The sequence below is a fragment of the Pithys albifrons genome, chromosome 1 (genome assembly GCF_047495875.1).
Source record: "Pithys albifrons albifrons isolate INPA30051 chromosome 1, PitAlb_v1, whole genome shotgun sequence".
In the NCBI taxonomy this organism is placed as follows: domain Eukaryota; kingdom Metazoa; phylum Chordata; class Aves; order Passeriformes; family Thamnophilidae; genus Pithys; species Pithys albifrons.
In genome coordinates this window covers 78,834,271-78,855,817 of record NC_092458.1, presented here as the reverse complement: position 1 = coordinate 78,855,817, position 21,547 = coordinate 78,834,271, and the positions used below count along the sequence as shown (strand labels likewise).

Here is a 21,547-nt window from a genome sequence, read left to right as displayed (position 1 = left end):
ATGAAAGCAGAGAACTACTAACCCATGATTATTTCTGGCAGCAGCAGAATAATTTTGCTGCTTTACTTTCACATTAGCATGCAGTTTTTCCTTCAACATCTATATTGGGAGATATTACGAAAAGTCAAACACAGAGTATGATCTTTGTTCTTCACCCACACCTTCCAGCCCAGGTTCATTAGTTAACCTGACTCTTTCACACCACTCTACTGACAACAGCTATTTGCTCTCTGGTCACCTAAAAGATGGGCTGTAAGTCAGACTCACAGTCATACAACATCTAAGGGCTCAGAATTTTAGCCAGAATCAGAATATGACACATCAATCACAGAAGGACTGAGGCATTCACAATACTCATTATCTCCCCTTTTTTGAAAGATGAGAAGGGAAAGGAAGGAGTGGGGAAAGACAATTCAGTGCTGCCTCTTCTACATCATGAACAAAAAACCCATCTTCCTGCTGAAATTGTGCTACTAGAGAAAAAGAACCTTAAGATTTACTGGGATGAAGAAAAAGCATACAAAAGGGAACATGGTTCTAATTATTGTGACCTACAGCACTCACCAGGAGGCTGAAGACTTGAGTTCTGGACTCTGCCTCCATATCTGTTTCAGTATGTTATCCAACAACTATTTAATATATTTTAGCACATGTAGGATAATCAAACACAGTTTAAAGGTCCCTGTAAAGTATATGTTTGGTGAGAGAAGGAAACTAACACATACAAGAACAAATCTCTCTGGTGCATACTGTCAAGTGCACATGGCAGATGTCAGGCAGCTGCTCAAATAGCACGGCAGTGCACCCTGTACCAGTGCACTGCAACACTGGCATGGTAAAACTGAGGACTTTAACAATAACAAAAGCTATGCAGGTAACTGCAGTGATGTCCTTGTGTGCACCTTACAATGCTGATTTTAATTATCTTCAATCACATAATCTCTCATATCAATCCATGGCAAATATTCATAACCCATACTTTTCTCATCCGTATGTATATCTATTAAGCTTTCCTGTCTTAGCAATACTCGTTTTAATGGGAAGGGGTGTTGTGCTAGTGGCTGGATTTGCAGCAATAATGAGAGCACTATTGCTCACTGCACTCAAATTTAAGATTTCTCAGCACTTGCAGACTACCTCTAATCTATGCACACTGGAGAAAAAGGATTCATGAGCTGCCAACAAGAATCTGTCTTCTACTGTGTATTTAATTGAGAGAATTAATGTTGTTGTTTTTTGGGATTTTTTCATTAGCCTAATTAGTACAACCAACTGATAAAACAAACCCCAAAGAGTTCAGCTGCCTCTCTCCCTTTCATTACACATAAAATAAAGACATGCCTAAGCAGCACATACTGCTAATGTATTCCCACCCCAACAACATCCTTCCAAGGTACACAGAATTTCTGGCTAGCAATCAGAATGAGAGAAAGCTTAAATGATTTGCCTAAAGTCATATAAGAGACCTATGGCTAAGAAGGTCTCTTGAAACCCAGCTGAATCACTGTTCATGCAGTGCACCAGAGGCTCTCAGACTTCCTTCCCAGGATATCCACCACCAGCATCTATTCTGGACATCCTCCCATGTACCACTTAACACCCACAGTTCATGTCCCACTTCCTCTCCCACCTCTACCACCCACTGCCCTGCTTGCAGATACCTTTCTCCCTGCCTCGCTTGGCTCCTGCCCAGTTGCTGTGACACAAGGTGGCTGAAGGAAGGTACTGCACTGAGCAGCACATTACTGCCCTGAGCTGATGGGCTTGAATTGTGTATCACTTTTTTGGGACAAAGGCTCACTTTGCTGCTAGACGAGAACTGGTAGCTGTGTAGTGCTATGTCTGAAAATCTTTAACAAAGATTATTAAAAAATACCATTAACATGTTTACAATTAAGGAAACTATGTATAGACCATTCTTTGCAATAATTATAAACACCAATACAGCATTCTACTCATTCAGAGCACTAAGGGAGTGACTTCTCAGTGTTCCTAAGGGATGAGTAGGTCAGCATGTATTCTTACATCCATTTTATGAACAGCAGGAGGTGAGGGAGAAGTGAAATACTTTGCTACATCGAGAAGACACAGTCAAGACCTGAAGAGTTTCTGTTTCAAACCCCACATTCATTTCTAGAGACAGGTTTCTCCTTTACAGCACATGAGAAGTGCATCATGGCACTCCATGCCTTTCTTTCCCTTCATGTCTTTTTCTATGTCAGTCTCCACCTGGAGAACATGCCCATTTGACCTAAGCAATACTGAGCACAGTGTATGCTTTTCATCCAGGACACAATTGAACAGGAACAAGGCTGCTGCTCCATCTCCCCCTGCCCAAAGGAAAAAAAAAAACGGGAAAAGAAAGGACTAGTAATTTATTATATAAACAGTCCCAATGAACATTGCTGGGACTGCAGGTGCCATATGAAATATTAACAGTAGATGGCATGCGTCTGCTCCTCTTTTCCAGAAAAAAGGATCAGGAACCTGATGCTGGGTTGTCCCACGTCATGCTCTGAAGGTCTGGCAAAGCTCAGACACTTAAAAATGCACTTTGCTTATTTGGGATCCAAACAGCAACAACAGCAACAACTCACAAAGCACACAGCAATGAAACAGCTACACTGTGAGAGCTTTGCCAGCTGCCTGTTTATTTATATGCAGTTTTTCCTAAAATCACAAGTTAAAAACTGGAAAATATCTTGGTTGCCCATAAACAAGCCCAAGGGGATGACTGCAAATGTGAAAGCCTGAACACTGGCACCAGACATTGGAAACAACTTGATTGACCTGTTTTGTTTTAGTTAGAATATTTTTGGTCTTTGTATTGCAGCAGGGACACTTAGGTGGAAAGGTACAGAGAAATAAGAATCAAAATAAAGCTACTGGCAGACCTGGAAATGGGACTATAGAGAAAACTGAAGTTCCCATCTCGTCAAAGGAAATATGGAGAATAATTACCTACACAGGTAAATTTCTGTGGGACAGCTGAGGTTGTTATAGGTTTCACTACTGTGCATCATGTTACATGCAACTATGTCTACAGATACAAACTTGTATAAACACTGATAAAGGGGTGACAAAGGATGATGAAGACTACATCTTAGCAAGCTGCAGGTAATCAAAAGTGTCAGAACATTATTTAGGTACTAAGATACCTTGCTTGAAAATGGCAGCACAATTTAAAGACCTAGTGTGAAAATGCAGAGGAAATGCTATTTGAAATCTACTTAGAAGTAATGCAATGGAAAGAAAAAAAAAGGCAAGTATGAATACTACCAATATTTTCATCCATATTATGTGCACTTACAGCCTTGCAAGGAAGTGGCAGAAACCTCACCGATTCCATCTTTTAAAACTGCACTCACACAGTTAAACAAAAAAAACCCACATTAGAATGGACCATAAAAGAAAAACAGTCTTCTAAGCAGAGGACTCTGAGCTCAGAGAGTCAACTTGCTTCCACGACCTTTCTATTTTCCTCTTTCCTATGTTTCTTTACTCTAAAACCCTTCTCTAAGTGTGAGAATTCTATGGACGTCCACCTTTGTTACAGCCTTTGGGGGGGTCCTGGCAAGGGACCCTGTCCATAACATTCTCTATGACCTAAATTCAAGAAAAGGATTGTCAGCAGCTCACACTGCCAACATGATATGTTTGGCACTCAGTATATCTCAAGAGTCAGGGCTCAGTGTTCCCAGTCATATCTGGCCTCAGAACAGACGAGTCAATAAGCCATGCGCAGATTTCACTTTGCAAGTGCAAGAGAGCATAAAAAGTTCTTGAGGAAAAGTTTTACAGAAGAATATGGGAGCACTTCTCAAACTGATGCACTCAGAGCGTGGTTTGCTCTCACACAATTTATTTGCCAAAAGTAGACCAGGGAAGATGCGTACAATTCCTTCTACCAATTCAACTTTTGAGAAAGAAAACTACCAGTGGGGGGTGAAATACTCAACCAACAAAGCTGGATCTGGACAAAGATATTTCAAAGTCTAAATTGCATGTCTCCTCTGGTTTACAACTGTCTTGTTTCAGAGCATTATATGTTTTCCTAGCACAGTAAAAAGGCACTGCTAGGTCTTAACAAAGAATAAAAACCTGCCAGAAATCTCCAAGGACAACATATCCTCTGAATGAAAACAATGCAAGTTGGTCAAGTTGTTCCTTGAGAATTTCGTTGGTAAACTAGCACTATAAATCATGAAAATTATAGGAGAAGGCGACAATTTAAAAAAAATGTAACTTTATATATAAAACCAGCATATGCTGAAAGCAAAACAGTGCCATGGACAAGAATATAGGGGAGCTCTTGTTTTCTGGGCCAATGACTATCTTAGCTGTGTGAAAAGCTGAACTACTCTGAGTGTTAAAAAAACCCCAGTCTTTTGCTACCCCTCATAGAAAAGCATTAGTGAATTTCGACATTGCATTCTATGATAAAACACAGAAATATTTTCATACAAACATAGGTAGACAGAGACATCCCCAGCCATCTAGCTATGGCATCCTTCCACTGGACTAGTACTTACCGCCTGTTACACTTTGCTATGTCATCAAACAGGAGTTTCCACTGGGGTCGTCCAATCAAAAGCCTGGAGTTTAAAGCTTGATATTTTTCACCAATTATTTTCTGCAAGAAACAAAAAACTCCATTCTGCCTGATTTGCAAATTGCCTTATATCACCCAGGGTTCCCATTTCTGATGTTGGTTGACTTGCTTAGGTGAAAAAGCAACCCAAGCACAAGTACCAAACAGTTGTGATTAAAACTGCAGCTATTTTATGCTCCAATACCTTTCCTTAGTAACTTTTCAATGGCTCTCCTTGGTGTTCATTATACATTGTTCCTCATGCAGCTGCCCATTAATTTCCACATTACTTTAAAACCAATTTATTTAAGCTGTAAAACAATAACTATGCTCCTATTACTCATTCCCTCACTAGCTTTTTATACTAAGTTGGAAGAAACACTGCCGATGAAAAAATCATATTTCTGTCTGATGTCTTTTTTTAATTTTGTACAAGTAACTATTAAGAAGACTAGGTCTGAAAAAGTAACAAGGGAAATCTTACTTTTCTCCCTGAGAATAGTTTGCCAGCTGTTTTGAACTGCTGTAAGACCAGAAAGCAGCTAAAACTGCTCTCCAGATGGAACCTAATCCATTCCAGCAATGCTAACTCACCAAAATTTTGATAAGGTGGAATGCCCTCCCACTGCAGGGCACGACCCTTCCTTGGTTTGCTGTCCCAATGCCACAGAAAGTCAGAGAGAAGTTACATCTTATCTAGGCTCCCATATTCCCTCTTCTGTTGAACAATCTGAAACATTACTTGTATGAATGCAAACACAGAGTCTTGGCCAACTCATCCTCTGTTGGGCTTTTATAGACACATTTGCTGCAGGGTGGGCTTGGCTCCCTCTTAACCACACCAGCACTGACCTTCTGTGCAAAGGGAGCATGAAGTGAAATTGCTCTAATTTTGGTAGCAGTCTGCACTTTGGACTAGCAGCAGTGAACAATCAGCTGTATGGCAATGGAGAATTGAGTTTAACTCCCCCTTGAGAAACTATAACCAGCATTATGGTTCATGCCAGCTTTGTTCAATAGCCACAAAAAAAAAAAAAGTGACTTTAAAGACTTCAACCAAAAAGCTGACTTAAATAATTTCAGCAGCTACTTGATCCATAATATTAGAAAACTTCCTTTGAATTGACTATTATTTTAATTTTGCTGTCTTATTGCATTGTAGTCTTGCTTCTGGTTTTAATTTTAACTTAACAATTACACACCAGGTTCATCAATTACGTATTTTCAAAAACCCCATTTCAACTGACATATGTTGTCCAGACATTACATCTGTCAGTGATAACTACTGTAGCTACCTCATAATTTAGACTATTGCATAATGTTCCTACCAGAGCTGTAAATGTTATGTGCTATCTCCACCTGATAGCAGGCAGATCAAAATCCTTTGGGCATGGTTTCTCATTGCATTTCATCTTTTAAAGCAATTGTTAGGTTTGGATCTCGGCCTCCTGCAGTCAGTGGAAAGCTTCCTGACACACCAGGGTAAAGAATTGTATCTAGGCTTACTTGCTAAATAATGTAAAATGAAGATCGCAAGCGTAAATAGTTACAGGAGGTGCCAAGAGTCAGGGAATTATCCCAGCCTTGGGTTAGTACTACATAACAATTGACAGTTCAGTATAATTTCCAGGCTCATACATCAAGAAACTTCAATCTTCTGTCTATAATTGAGGCATTGGAAAAAGAAAAGCTTTTTAAAATAGCTAGTTTCTCTCCAAATATATATTGGAAAAGAAGATTTGAGCTTGCAAGTTCCTAGAACTATTCTGTTTTGATTCTTAGCCCACAAACAATGTAGATTTCCCATCAAACAAGGCCAACTGTCTAGTCCATGGCCTGGCAGGACCTCTTTCCTAGAAAAGGAAGATATGGATTTCTACCCACACCTAATCAAGTTAAGGGTACTAAACCAGATTCTCTTAACGCTGTAGGGATGGACTGGCTCTCTTTCTCTGGTAATGAATCAGTCACCCGAGTTTATGGCCTTATCTCCTGTTTTTACCATCTGCAGCAATCCCCCTCTACCTCTGACAGTTTGCATTATCTATTACTCCAAGGTCTAGTTCAGTTTACAAACAACATTTGGCCACATACCTGTATTCCATCTGTTTGACTGAGGTACAGCTGGATATTTATATAGTCTGGCCGATTCTCCTGCCAAAGCTGGAAGTATGATAAAAATAGCTGGTGAAATAGTATTCTTTCTCTTAATCTACGTGTGAAGTCATTTGTGCCTACTATGCTGAGGGTCATGGGTTTCGGCATCAGTAAAGTAAGCTTACTAATGGAGAAGCTATGCTTGCATAGCACCCCTTTTTGAATTTTGCACTGTGTACAAAATATTATTTTAGGAAGGTCTTAAAATCCACCTGAAGTTGGATTTTCTTCCAATTCCACCCCCCGTCTTTTCAATCTGCCTACTAGTCAAATGGCTAAAGGCCATTCAGACTTCCCAACATGCAAGTGCTTCCATCTCAAAGTAGTCTGGACACAGACAAGTGCAACACTGTGCAATGAAATATTGGTGAAAGTTACTCAAATTGTTTTGTGCAACTCCAAGAATAAATGAACCCTGGGGTCAGGCAGTCCAAGCATAACTACTGCTGGAGACCACTTGTTTTGAGCAAGGCTGCCATTCTCTATTGCGTGCCAGTTGTGTGGTGAGGACAGACCTTGCATTTAAGCTGCCAGTATCCCTCCAAACAACACTCATTACCTTGTTATGCAACATACAGAGCAGATCCGCAAACCAGCGGAAAGATTCAATGTCCCTGCAGACCCAAATGAAGTAGAGTCTTCTGAGCTTGTAGCATTTCCAGTCATCACTTGAAAATAAAATGTGTGGGTAATTAGAAATTATCATTTAAAAAGAAACAGTAATTAAGATACTTTATATTCATTAACAGAAACATGAATTTCCATTAGAAGCTAACTGCTAAGTTGTTCTTTAAGCTATGATACATCAGACACTGAATTGACCAACACAGTCTATTCAGATGATCCTGAGCATATTAAATCTCTAGCACAGAGCTAACAGCCATCACAGATACTGTTTCCACACTACAAAGTTGTCAGCAGTACAGATGATGTGGGAAGCAAATATGGATTCATGCATCATCATCAAACCTTTATTTCAAAGAAAAGGAGACATTCTAAGTTCAAGTGTATTATGTCAATTCTTTACGAGGTTTATTAAGTGACCCGCAAGCGGAAAGTATTGACAAATGCAATAATGTCAGGACTTAATTCTGCCTTTATATGTGAACGGCTCTGGTTGATTATAATTAATAGTAGTAGTGAAATCACATAGACCAAATCAAATTAGGGCTCCACTGTGTAAGGGAACTGTGTGATAAATTACAGATCTTAGAAAATGCTGGAGGGTAAAGGGTAGCCATGGGCCAAGTCTGGCATTGCATTTACAAAAACAGGATTCTCACGTCAGATTTCTAATTCAATTAAAACACAAATAAGCACAAAGAAAGGATTTGAAAGAATTGTGAAAGAAAACAGAAATGAAAAATGTCCTTACGATTAATGAGTTCAAATAAAACACAAATATTCAGGAAGTCTTTTCTTAGTTGGCCACCACTGTTTTCTGTTGTCCTGACCACTGAAATGGTCAGGGCATAGACTGTTTTCTCCTTTTCCTCTAAAATAATTTTCAGATAGAGAAGGCTATAAGCCTGTTCACTTCAAATGCTAGTCCTAGCAGCCGAGCTCAGTCAAAAAAGTTTCATGATACACCTCACCATATCCATTATGCATTATTCCAAACTCTAGAGTTGGAATAGGTATAGTGTTGATAGATCTACATAAGTGATGATTCCAACCACTGTCTTGCCTCCTTATACAACTCTCTTCCCTGAGGAACAAGGATGGAGACATCAGCAGCACCTCATCAGCATAGAGAGGCTGAGAACTCACCTTTTGTGTAAACTCCGCAGGAAGAATAAAAAAATATGCTTTAAAACTGGGGAGTACAGTGTCTTTCAAGTCCTGATTCCCTGATTCCAACTTTTTTGTTTATAAACTGCTGACCTGCCAAACAAGATTTTCTCCGTCTCCTTCTGACTGCCTAGACTAAGACAAGCCCTTAGGAATGGTCACAATCTGGTCAGATGTGACAAGAGAACTACAAGCAGTAGCAAGGAAAATAAGTGCTTTTCACTATAAAAAAGGACAAAAGAAGAAAAAAATGCAAAGCAAAATGCAAATTTTGTATTGAAATGCTGCAGTTCAGTAACAAAACACTACTCACGGTGATGAAACCTTGCAGCTGTACAAAGAGGCTGGTCTGCAAGACTTCATGGAACAAGTCAAGCAGAGATTCAAAATAACACCTCAGACACATATGCCTGGGTCTACCTCCAGCAGGATATACTATGCAATAAAGATGGAATCCCTCATTACAACCATATCCACATGTATGTAATGGTTCTTGCATATTTCTGTGTTACTTCTGCCCATAATAACAGCAATTGTTTACAGACCTTTCTGCATGAAAGCCACTAGCTTTCCTTAAAGTATGTTTTGTTTTCTTAAAATAGGGCATAGGGTTCAACAGCTATGTGGAGGGAAGGGCAGAATTCAAATTATGTACATACAACAGGAGGACAATGGAGCAGGAAACAAAAGACTACATCAACGGGCTTCTGATCTTCCCCAGACCTGCATGTCCTTGACACAACAAGACTGGCCTCACTGCTCTTTAGTGCTGGCATCCTAAGGCAGTTTGAATTTTCATACCTGACAATTTTTGCTTCCAAGCCAGGGCAAAGACACAGGCAGATCATCCACTAAACCAGTGCCTTGTTGATGCTTAAATGCAGAGGAAAGAAGCAGACTAAGACTGTTACTTTTTCCCAGAATGATTCCCCTGTATATTGTATAGTGCACAAAGAGAAGAGTGGCTACAAAGGCAGGTTATGGAATTGGGTCCTTGGAAGCCAATTTATGGCTTTATGCAAAAAAGCATTATGCAAAATCCTTTGGACACCACAATTCTCTGCAAGTTCCTACATCCTCTGAAAACCAGTAGAGGCAAACATCTTATTATCTGCTATGGTCCATCATTTTGACCTGTGGCATTTTTGCTAAACACTGTCAAGGATAATCCATCATGAGGAAAGCAGTCATTTTATTTGCCTGAGTGCCAGGCTTTTGGCAAAAATGTACCCTGTTTTTGAGAGGATGATCCATACTCTCTGAGGAAAAGAAAAAGAGGGAGACCAAGAAGATCTCTGACGGCTGCATCACTGTGAGATAGGTGAGGCTAATAACTTTCAGTAGCACTCAGCACTGTCAGGTCAAGCCCAGATTAAGGATGTTAAGAACATACCCAGCATCTAAATTTACTTCAACTTCACTTTGGAGGTAGAGCTGACCATTGGCATGTTCATCTTGGAACAAATGCTTTAGTTGTGCATTGCAAAACCTTCCCAAAGCCAGTTAGCCTCTCAGCACCTCAGGGAAGGTTTGCTGCTTTAGTTGGTTGTTTATACTGGGCCTTTGAAACAGGGGTGCTTAATCTGTGACTGAAGCCCTTAGCCAATACTCTAGCAAATAAAAAAAAAATAATAGTAATCATAAAAACAAGCTCATTTCACACAGCATATGATTTGGTGGGAACCATGTTGTGAATGCAACAGAGGAACGAAAGGTTTGATCTGCATAGAATGTCAAAGGCTTTGAATTAAAATAAAATTTTAAAAAAGAGAGAGTAAGAAACAAGAAGAAAAAAAATAAGAAAAAGGTATATTTAAAATTTAAACTATTCAAATGTAGTTAAACATCTGAATGCTATTTGAGTTCAGGTTGATCCTTTTCTTTTAAAACCTTAAACTTACACATTCACAGAAGTCAAACCAGGAGAGCTGGCCCTGCATTTCCAGCAAAAAAAATGTCACGACTGCCTGACTCTCAAAACCTCACTATTATAGTCTGCAGCCTTATCTAAGTTGGGCCTAGGGAGGAAGTCCAGCTGAAGGCCTATGACTGTGTAAATCACAGGCTAGGCTGGTGAAAGGATACAAAAGCTACACTGTCCCAGTCCAGGTGCATTACTGGCAAGACTCTGTGACAACTCTTTGGGTTACACAGACAGTATGAGATGATTTATGCTCTTCAGGTACGTTCCAGTACTCTACATCTCTTCAGGGAATCAGTTACTTACACTAGTGGAAGTTTTTATGACTCTCTAAGTTTTTCTTATGTGCACTACTGCTCTAAATTGGAGGGAAATGGTTTTAAAAGGCTTAAGATCACTTACAGAAGTGTGTTGAGTATTGATGCAAATGGTGTAACTCCAATACCTCCAGCCACACAAAGACTGACCTCGTAGTTCAGGGCTTCCTCAAAGGGACTTCCAAAAGGTCCATCTACATACAGTCTGCAAAAAGAGCAAAATTAGAGAGAGGAAAAGAAGAGTGAGCTGGAATTAAAACTCTACAAACAATTTTTTAGTAGTACTGAGATGCAGAATGTGAAAATCTTTTTCCTGATATAAAACCTCTTGGCATATTCCATCATTAGACAAGCTATTTTTTTAACAAATAAGTGGAGGCGACTAAATTATGGCTGCTCTTTTGTGTCTGGCACAAGATGGCAAAGAAAGTCCTGCACTAGAAACAACAACTTGGTGGGTCATATGCAGGATTGAAAAGAATTTGGCTAGGCCTGCCTGGGAGGTTTGTCTTATACAGGTTTGCCAAGCTGTTCCCCTTTGACTCATGCCTCTCGTTATTATAACCATTTTGTTCACTTGTTTTCAAAGATTATTTAGGAGAATGTGCATACTCCTCATAATGGAAGAGAATAAGCTTCTTCTTTATAACATGATTCAGAGAATTAAAAGCAGAGGAGACTTCTATTTTCCCAGACAAACCCTTCCAACTCTCTTCTGATTATTTCCTTTTGAGGGCTGGATTTTAGCCATAATTTAAGTTCTCAGTCTGATCTCAATTCTTCTAGTTTTGTGGGTCTGTTCCTTGGCAGCATCTTACCAGTCAAGACAATATCTTGTCTGAGTGTCTTTGGCCAATATGGTCCTTTTTAGGAATTTTTTTCCAGACCTCTGCTACTACTGACATCTTGATGACTCATATGTTAGGCACCTTCTTCAGTGTCTTAACTGAACACAGGTAAGTACCTACTTTCTGATGGATCTGGAGGTCAACCCCTAACTACGCCCTGTCTTATAAACTCCTTTCTTGGTGTCCTTCCTGAAGAGAAAGGGAGAAGATACTAGCCTAGCCACAGACATCATCAGAAGGCATTGAAAATACTGACAGTAAATGTTTTTAAGTAACTAAATTTTACAACTAAGCAATCTGCAACATAAATACTCTTGTTCTTATTTCTGTCTTTGTAATCAGAAGTCTCTACAGAATGTTACTTACAAGCCCTTTGGAGAATATCAAAGCTTTTCAATATCAGGTATGTTAGTTCCAGCATGATGGAAATATTAGAAAAACAAATCCAATCCTTGCTTAGGACAGACAAATTCTTTTGCACAAAGGGGCCAAGAAAAACTTAATTGGTCATGTGTATACAATATAAACAGAACTTTAAGTATCTTCTCATTAAATGTTTCCTGTTACATAACACTTTATACCACATTTGCTGAACAAGGGTTTATGTTCCACTAATGAAATTATACTACTGCTGATGCAGAGTGCAGCAGCAGCTGCCTTAAGAGATCTAAACATTGCACTGCCATTTGAATGAGGAAGTAAAGGAACATCTATTATTTAAATAAGCAACAGGGGAAATGTTGAGAAGCAGGTCATTACACTGAAGTCTGGTCCACAGGACATTCTAAAAGAAGTCCACAAATGTTATGGGTCTCAGATGTATACATAACAGATGTAAGAGAGATCCAATTTGGGGATATCAGAGCATGTCAAAAAGAAAAAAAAAAGACCAGCAACTGAGGTCTAGTGTCATTCCTGGCATACCTCTTATGCATGTTTCCCTAAGCAGACCCTGCCTGGCTGGTGAAATATAGAAAATTGCTCCTAAAGGTATGAAGAGCAGAAATGTAGGCCTGAGGGAAATTCCTTGCAGTTTGGACAGGAAGCATTAACTTTCCTTTGTATGCACAAACTTAAAGCCAACATTTTGAGAGAAAAACATAAACAAAACAAAAACAAAATAGCAAAACACATTTTTCCAGAAATGACCATGGTGGATGTGACAATAGTCATATACTGTATAGGTGCTGCTTTGCATAACTGTGCTACTTTAGGACTACCCAAAGTATATATGTCTGATCTCAGAAGGGATTAAGCAACTTCTGGAAAGTCTGGGTGCCACTGAATACCAATGACATGATCAGGAGCTGAAACATGCAAAAACCAGATCTGGTAACCAAAAACCAGTCAAGCATGGTGCATGCCAGAAATTCAAGTAATAACCTGCAATTAAATATGTATTTTGGTCAGATTGCTCCAGTTTGTGGTCCATTAGCCCCATCTGGACTGGAAAAGAGTTCTATTTGTCCACTGTGTCTTCCTCTGAGGGAGTGAGGAGCAGTTGCTTGGATAGCAAATGTAGTCAGAAAAGCCAAAAACCTCCTGCTGTATCTGCATGTGGTCCAGCACAGAACAGCCAGAAGTCACTGCTTCCAAGTGTGAGACAGAGAAATGGGGAAAAAGGTGGAGAAATATTGCTACTGCGTTATCCTACTCCACAAGACTGTCTGAAAAGACTGATTCCAAGGATAACACGATCTCCCTGAAAGATTTTGTTGCATGCCATAAACATGCACTATTTAACCCCATTTTGATATGGGGATAATTTATAACTAAGATAAATGTGGCTCTGATGCCTTAGTGGCAGTGGTCATTTAGGAATTGATCCTTTTCTTATTCAAGTCAGTGAAAGGAAGAAACATTCTGATGCCATATCAAAAGGCACAGGGTTGACCAGATCAGTGACTCAGCCATAGACTTCTGCAGAGATTATGCAATTTTTGTTTCCTGTCAACATGTTTCTCCTTTCATTTGGTATGACTGAGAATTTTTGCATAAAAGCAGTTCATTATTGCAAAAGAAATCTCAGAGAACTCAATAAAAAGACAAGCCAAGCCAAGGGGGGTAAGATGACTTTTTGAGCTGTGCCCCAGATATATCACACTACCATGCTATGCTCTCCTATCCCCCCAGTTTTTTAATTTAATTAACATGAAGAAAAATAATAGAATTTTGCTATAAGTTTAGAAATTGCCCCTTCAAATAATGAGCTGTTCTTTCCACATGTATTCATTTCCAGTCTTAGGAGTGTCTCACTTATTCTGGCATGATATCTTAGCTCAGGAACAGAAAGAAAAGCTCTTCAAACAGAATACATCACAAAAAATAGCATGACACATTATTAAAAATCATCTTACAGATAGACCGTGAAAATATTTTCTATTTAAAGCATGCTCCTATTCTACACTACAGTGGTACTGATACAGCCCAGCAAGCACTGAAGCAGCTTGTTCCAGTGCTAGGCAATGCAACTGCACTAACATGGGGCTGTCCCTAAACCAGTGGATGGTGCCTCAGGGACACAGGCAGCTGTACTGCTTTTTAGATCCAATTATTATCTTCCATAAGGAACTGCACAGTGATGTGTGGAGATAACTTGCTCACATGTCTTGGACTTGGATCTCAGTGCTGTGCTTTACTTCAGGGTGTAGGTACCCTTAGAAAAGTTTAATGCTTGCATTGTACTTCACTACCTAACATTAAATTATGATAACACTTTTTTTTAACAGACTCTCTGGGAGCTACTGTAAGATATTATCTGGTATATTAGTGGAATAACAGATGGATAGGGGAGTTAATTCAAGAACTTGTAGAAAAATTTAAGATGAATCATCATTTGCAAGTTGAACAAAATGCTTAGCTACAAAGTGTTGCATAGAGTACAAAAAGTGAAGTCGTAGTCTGGGAAAAGCTTGTGGCAAAGTTCTTACCATTTTCAAAAGAGTAAGGATTTCACCCAGCAGCATCAGATTTCCTTTATATCCTTGGTATTCAGTTCTTACTAAGACCCACATGTAGGTATCTTCATGTGAGCATACCAAGTTCAGGATACAGTCACATGAGACACAGTCAATACAGCTAATGGAGCTGAATCCCTTCCCCGATTCCCAATAAAACTCTTACATCATTGACTTCAATAGGTAAAAAACCCTCCTCCCATGCTTATTCTTCTCCAGAGCTCAGTACTGATGGATACGGCCTGAGAACTACAAGGAAGCGACTTATGGCTGAAGGTGTTTCCTCATGTTCTTCTGCTGCTGTAACTCTGATGTACCAGAGAGATGCAATTCCCTCTCTCTGATAACTCACGGTACCAGTCTCTACCACCACCTGACAAATATTCAAACAAGTGCCTCCATGTTCCTCCCACATTTTCCTTCATGTCTGGGAGGGACTCTCTGTAAACATCTGCAGAACTATTTCATTATCTCCCTCCAAATTCCTTCTTAAGATTCTGCTTTCCTCTGATACCTAAAAAAACAGTCCACTGATGTGCTCACTATAGCTCAGAGATACTCTGGCTCAATACTGTCTCCCTGTTTCCCTGAATTTTGCTGTCTGACTGTATCCATCTGTTACAGAATTTTACATTCAAAGAAGCTGCATTAACTACGATGAAAGATTTTCAAATATTTTCTGCAGCAAGAATCAAGACAGACCCTTCCTCTTTTTTGAAGTAAACATATAATACTTCATGTCATTATTTAAGTCTCAATTTATAAGTGTACACTCTGACAATATTTTTCCAGAGGAGCTGTGATTATTGACAGCATTTTAGTAACAACAGCCTTTTACAGAAGAACCACCACTGAACAAACCATACCACCCTTGGTTCGTATGGATTTTCAAAAATACAATGACTTTCAAGATTTAAAAGTTTCACAAAATGTGACACCTGGCATCTGAGATCAGTAATTCCCTTGTGTTCTGCTGACATTGTGAAGAATGATTAAAGAAATCAGCATCCTCTTAGACAAGTAAGCCTGCAAAACCCAGTGGGTCCAATTAACTGTTTATACTATTTTGCACAAGATCACAAAGGGTTGTGATCCCAATTCAGGTTTCATTAGGCAGCCTCTCTTGATCTTTTTTAACTGATAAAGTTTTATTTTTGATTGAATTTAAAAATATTCCTACAATATGTACTAGAGCTTGTAAAAGTTTCCTTCTTTCTTCTACAGAAGAGGATTCCTTGATCAGTTAATGAAACATCTGACTAAAACAGCATAGATGGCTCAAAAGACTATAGAACCAATTAGCATCAGATTTCCTTCCCACAGAAACATGCCAAATTATTACTTTTAAAATCCTGTAAGAGCTATTTGGTTTAATACATCTCAGTTGCATTTATTTCTTCCTGACTGAGCAAAACAAAACAAAATCTTTAGCTTATTATACTTGCAAGGGCCCAGAGATGACAGAATAAGAATTTCCAGTTCTACAACATCCTTATCAAGAGGAAATAGAATTGAAGGCATGATGAAAAGGGCAAAAAATTGGAACAGCTGAACAGGCATCTGTATTTTCATAGACAAGGCTCCTCCTGTAAATCCCTAAGTGAGACATATGGTTTCCTGTCAGGCACAGTACAGGTTCAAGAAGATTCCACAAGAGTGGGGTGGTACACTACAGCAGCAAAAGTTGTACAACTACTTATTGGGAGCTGAACTTTTAACAGAGGAAGAAGAAGAAGGATGGTAGAGAATGACAAAAGAACCTCCTAACTATGAATGAGGAGTTCAAAAAAGCACAGAGATCAAACTACCACTGATGACAAGAGAAAACAGACTTGCACCGCTGACAGATATCCTTGCAAACATGCCTCTTCCTTGTTCATGACTTCTACAGAAATCTGAAGGCAACCTCTCAGACCACGTTAATTTTCCTTGGAATTTAATAAAAGTATCTAAATATTGCCTAGAGTATTTATGAGGAACCAATATTTCTGATTACTCATTGCTGACTATCACAGGATAGAAGCAACAGTTTAGACCATTCACTTACTCCATTAAAAAGGTCTATAAAACCACTATAAGAACTACAATCAAGTGTAATTATGTATTGAGATAACATTGTTCTTTGAAAGTACATGTGCTTTCTGTACCAAATTCTGGGGTCAATATTCTTAATTAATGTTATATTAATTCTTCTCCATGGCAGCTTTTTTACAGCCATGTTTTACAAAATTATTCCAAAATCTATTCATTTGATTAAAGAACACATAGTTCCATTATATTATAACAAGAAATCCAGTTTTAAACTTTCTTCCTTAACAATTACAGTTTAAATTTTGTGAAGTGTTTTGTCTCTCTGTAAACTTCTTTCCTACCAACTTTGCCTCACCTAACAAGGAAAAACAAGAGTATTTGTAGGGACTGCACCACCTATTGCAACTTACCCTTGAAAATGTAGTTTGTTACATCATTAAGTGATAAAATGCTGCAGACCAGCAACCACAATTAGGTTGAATGTGTTGGCCATATTTCTCCACAACTCATTCCCTGAAACAATAGGTATCTGCTAATCTCTCTGCAAACAATATTTCTGCTTTAGAGTAATCCACTTCTATATTTGGTCTTTGGTCTCTTTCAATATTTACGAGAAGCTTTTTGTTGCCTATACTCTTTGGTGGTCATCTCAAAGCTGCCATCTAACAGATGGCATGGATGTAGTGCCAATTATTAGCCCTCTTCCTCACTTGGTAAATTACACTCACTGAGATAGGATATCCCATGTCTCCCCATCAGTGGAAATACCTGCAGCATCTGTATCTGAAGACCAGGGGGCTAATGTGTATGTTTCAAACACCACTAGCTGGATGGATAGCTGTGGAGCCAAACAAATACTGTTGGTAATAACACCCAAGTATTATAATAACACACTGTAGAGAAACAACAGGATGTGGCTGGAGAAGGGACCAAACAGAGGTAGGGCAGCACTTTTCTGGGACAAACTTCCATGTTCTGGCTCATGGAGAACAGCACAACACAATCAAGCTCCAATACACCTTAGGGCTGGGAAGAGTTGCCTTCTGTTGACAAACCCCAAGGATAACAAGTGTAGGATTCAATATCCTAGCTAGATATCGGAAAGAAAAAGTGAGGAGAGAAGCAGCTGACTGGAGTGCTGGAAGATACAGCTGGCAGCAGATCAGCCTGAACACAAGGCCAGGCATAACATGGTTTCTTCCGAAGTCAGCCCGCTAAGGCTCTTTGGGCTAGATTAAGTAGAGATGAAAAATTCAAAATTAGGAGAATATGAATCAAAAACAAGGAAGAAGAAACTCACAATGAATTCTGCAGTTTGAATGAAGCAGTTAATTTCTCAATAAAATGAGATTGTCAGTATAGTAAACCTAAGCACAAATTTGTTACCTAAAATGTAACAAACCCCCAAGAAAAATTTACCATGTCTCATTGCTGACTCATTTCTGTCTTAAGGCTTACAATGGGTAAGCAAAGTGACTTTGTATAGTCCCAAGTCCATCTTTTATCTGGAAAACTCTCTTTAAGAAAATGTCTCTCATAGCTGCACTTGCTTTATGGAAAGATGTTCTCCATGAGCCTCACATTCTATACAGGCCAGTGAATGTGCCTACAGAAGTAAGTTTCCTTCAGTGCAGTTTCATGAAACAAGTAATTGCTGGTTTGGGGTCTGTAGAATATCTTTGCTTGAATTTAGCTGACAGAAAGCCTAGAAAAGAAATTCTCTAAATGTTCCTCTGACAGCTGGAGAGAGATCTGCAAGATAGTGGTAATGCCACTTCAGATGGCTTCCAGATGGCCAGTGATGGTCAGGTAAGTTCATTTTCTTAGGCAGTCTCTTATCTGGAAAGGGATACAGAAAACTGACAAGGCCAAAACTGAAAGAAAGAACACCTGCTGAACAGTAGAGTGAACCATACACAGTTCCAGTAAACCAGCAGATTAAGGATGAGGTCACCCAACTTGGAGAAGGAATTTCTGAAGTCAACAGAAGCCTAGAGATGAATCTGCATATCAATTCACTGGCAGAAGCTTATCAAGCTACCAGATAATATACCGCATTACATCCCAGATGAGTTCAATGCAATCCTGACTATCCTGACCTTTTTTTTGTTTTTCTCTGAATATGCTCCAACTTCTTATTTCAAGTTCTGTTTTTCAGAGTGAATGTATTATTGTCTGCAGTGTTCCAGTTTCAGTCCTGCCAAGGTTCTACATAATGACATTATTATTCATAGGTGGCAGTGTCATTGTTACTACCTTTCTACTCATACAAAGATGCCTCTGTACAACCCTCTTGGGTTATTCAAAATGAAGACATTCTTATCCCTTGAATTTTTAAATTCCTTCAAGCTCTTACGTTTCTATATGCTGTGAGAGTACTCATATTAACAGATTTTTAGCATTTCTATGAGTTATATCTAAGAAGCTTAGAGAGGACAGGTGACCTTGAACAAAACGGGTGAGTGACTTGGTGAAAGACAGAAAGAGAACTAGTGTTTAAGTACTTTAAACACAGTTCTACTAACCTTTCCCACTCCCACGTTTCATGAATATCATCAGAGCTACAACCCATTGGGTGCAGAACATTGCTGCGGGGCAAGGTGACTAAGACACTGAAGAGAATGACAGCTGAACATCACAGCAGAACATATCTGGCAAAAAGGCAGGGTCTAAGCCAAAGGAGCTTTTGCTAAAGGTTTAATACCAGTTCCTATTGACCAGAACCTGTCAAGATGCTCTGCATATATACAGAGAAACCCTAGTGCGTGTGACTGGTCTTGCCATTCTATAAAGACAAAACAAACCATGACACATGAAGACTTGTTGCACAAAATCAGTGTCCTGCAGCTCCACACCAGTAAAGCTGATCCCCATAATATTTGCAATCATTGTGAAATGCAGATCACAGGACTGAGCCTCAGGTCTAACCTAAAATGCAAGTTTTGATCAGAGAGAAGGAAAAGTCCAGACTTTTAATCTCATCTGCCTCATGCTGATCCACTGTTATTTCCATAATGACATTTACATCCTCAGCTATGCTCTTCATTTTGGTGAAACGAGGTAGCAACACATTCTCAGAACTCCCCTCCACAAGATAAGGGATACATTGTTTACGTTTAATTAGCTGAATATTTAAGTTTCGTCAAGGCCACACCTCAAGTCCCATGTCCAGTTCTGGCCTCTCACTTCAAGAAAGATATTGAGGTGCTGAAGCGTGTCCAGAGAAGGGCAGTGGAACTGGTGAAGGGTCTGGAGAGTAAGTCCTATGGGGAGCAGTGAGGGAGCTGGGGGTGTTTAGTCTGGAGGAAATGAGGTGCAACAGGGACCTTATTTCTCTCTATAACTACCTGAAAGGAGGTTGTAGCGAGGGTGGGGTCAGCCTCTTCTCACAGGCGTCTAGCAATAGGATGAGACAACATGGTTTCAAGCTCTGCCAAGGGAGGTTCAGGTTGGGTTTCAGTAAGAATTTTTTCACCAAATAGGTTGTTAAGCATTGGAATGGACTACCCAGGGAGGTGGTGGAGTCATCAACCCTGGAAGTGCTCAAAAAACGACAGCATGTGGCACTTAGTACTCTGGTTTAGTTTATATAGTTATGTTTGGTCAAAGGTTAGACTCAACGATCTTTGCGATCTTTTCCAACGCTAATGATTCTATGATTGTAATAGGTTTCATAGTATGATACACATAGACAAAAGGTTATTGTAAGGTATGACCCCAACATTTTCCCTGCTGCATGGCACTGTTTCTTCTTCAATGGTTATAATTTCTCTTTTGGTGAAGAGTCCAATATTTCTGCTCCTTCCAACTCATCTTCTTTTTCTTCCATTCACCTCTGAAAATTTGCCAGATCATTCAGAAATTTCCTTCCATCTGCTATGAAATATACTATCCTCCCTGGTACAATATCATCCAAGGATTTAATTAATTTGGTGTTTACACTTCCCTTCTTATCACTCATTATTTGATATATTGAAAGAACCTGTCCCAAGATAAATTGCTGCCTATTTGATACCCCACTCTTTTTAAAACTCTTTGCATAAGAACTGTTCAGTGCTTGCCACTTGCCAGCACTGACATGTTCTTTTTTTTTTTTAACTTTTAATACACTGTGCTGTATTCATATTTAGACAATACTTGGCTGAATTCACTATAGAAAAAAATCTAATTCCAGAACAAAACAAATGGTAAAAAATGCCACTGAATTACATGATATCAGGATTCAGTTCTGCAGAACTAAAAGTTGCATTATCAAGCAGATACCCACTATATAAGTGCATATATATACTGAGTCTACTTTTTACTATTTATCCTGCTAGGGTACCTATATTTGCACATAAATATACCAGGAAATGGGCAGTACACGGCAGATGAAATACCAGTGCTCTAGGTTCAGTGCATCTACTAAACCTCATTTTTGAAGACCTCACTCATTATCCATCAGCTGTGATCAGGTGTTCCACATACCACTTACTTTTCTTCTTTTCAAGTGTTCCCTTAACAGTTGTAATTTAAACAAATTGCAAAGCAAAAACTGGACAGACAAGTGAATACTTACTGACTGTTCCCTTTTGAGATTGTGAAAACTGCATTCAGGTATTCCCTAATGGTTGCATTCATCAACCATTTGCTAAACCACCATCGAACATTTCTAACATTGTTACTGCTACATCTATTGTGAAAGTGCCTAATGATCCCTAATCAAAGGGTACTTTCCCCATTGGAGTAGGAACTTTACAAAGAGCAGAAAGAGAAAGGAAGAATGCAGCAGCTTGAGTGCTGTGCTGGGGTTTTCACCTCTCTCTTCCATACTTAGGAGAACTTGACAAAGTCATTTTGATGCTGCGTGACACTATCTACCTGTTAGACAGAAGTGGTTGTATTTCTCAAACACAGAAAAGCATTGCAACAATGATTCCATTAAAAGTTTGTGA

At 39.2% G+C, this 21,547-nt stretch overlaps 1 protein-coding gene across 6 annotated transcripts in view; it reads right to left on the bottom strand.

The window, feature by feature from the left end:
* NOX4 (NADPH oxidase 4) overlaps positions 1-21,547 on the bottom strand; it is a 110,299-nt gene that overhangs the window by 7,926 nt on the left and 80,826 nt on the right. For 5 of the 6 annotated variants that reach the window (XR_011697888.1, XR_011697889.1, XR_011697891.1 and 2 more), the window contains exons 14-17: positions 10,863-10,982; positions 7,308-7,416; positions 6,686-6,754; positions 4,533-4,633 (exon numbers count right to left, since the gene is read on the bottom strand). Coding sequence is in view for 3 of the 6 variants with exons in the window: in XM_071555981.1 (XP_071412082.1) it covers positions 4,533-4,633; positions 6,686-6,754; positions 7,308-7,416; positions 10,863-10,982 (399 nt within the window). In the remaining 3 variants the exon portion in view is untranslated. The remainder of the gene's footprint in view (positions 1-4,532; positions 4,634-6,685; positions 6,755-7,307; positions 7,417-10,862; positions 10,983-21,547) is intronic. The other variant, XM_071556011.1, reaches the window with a different exon arrangement.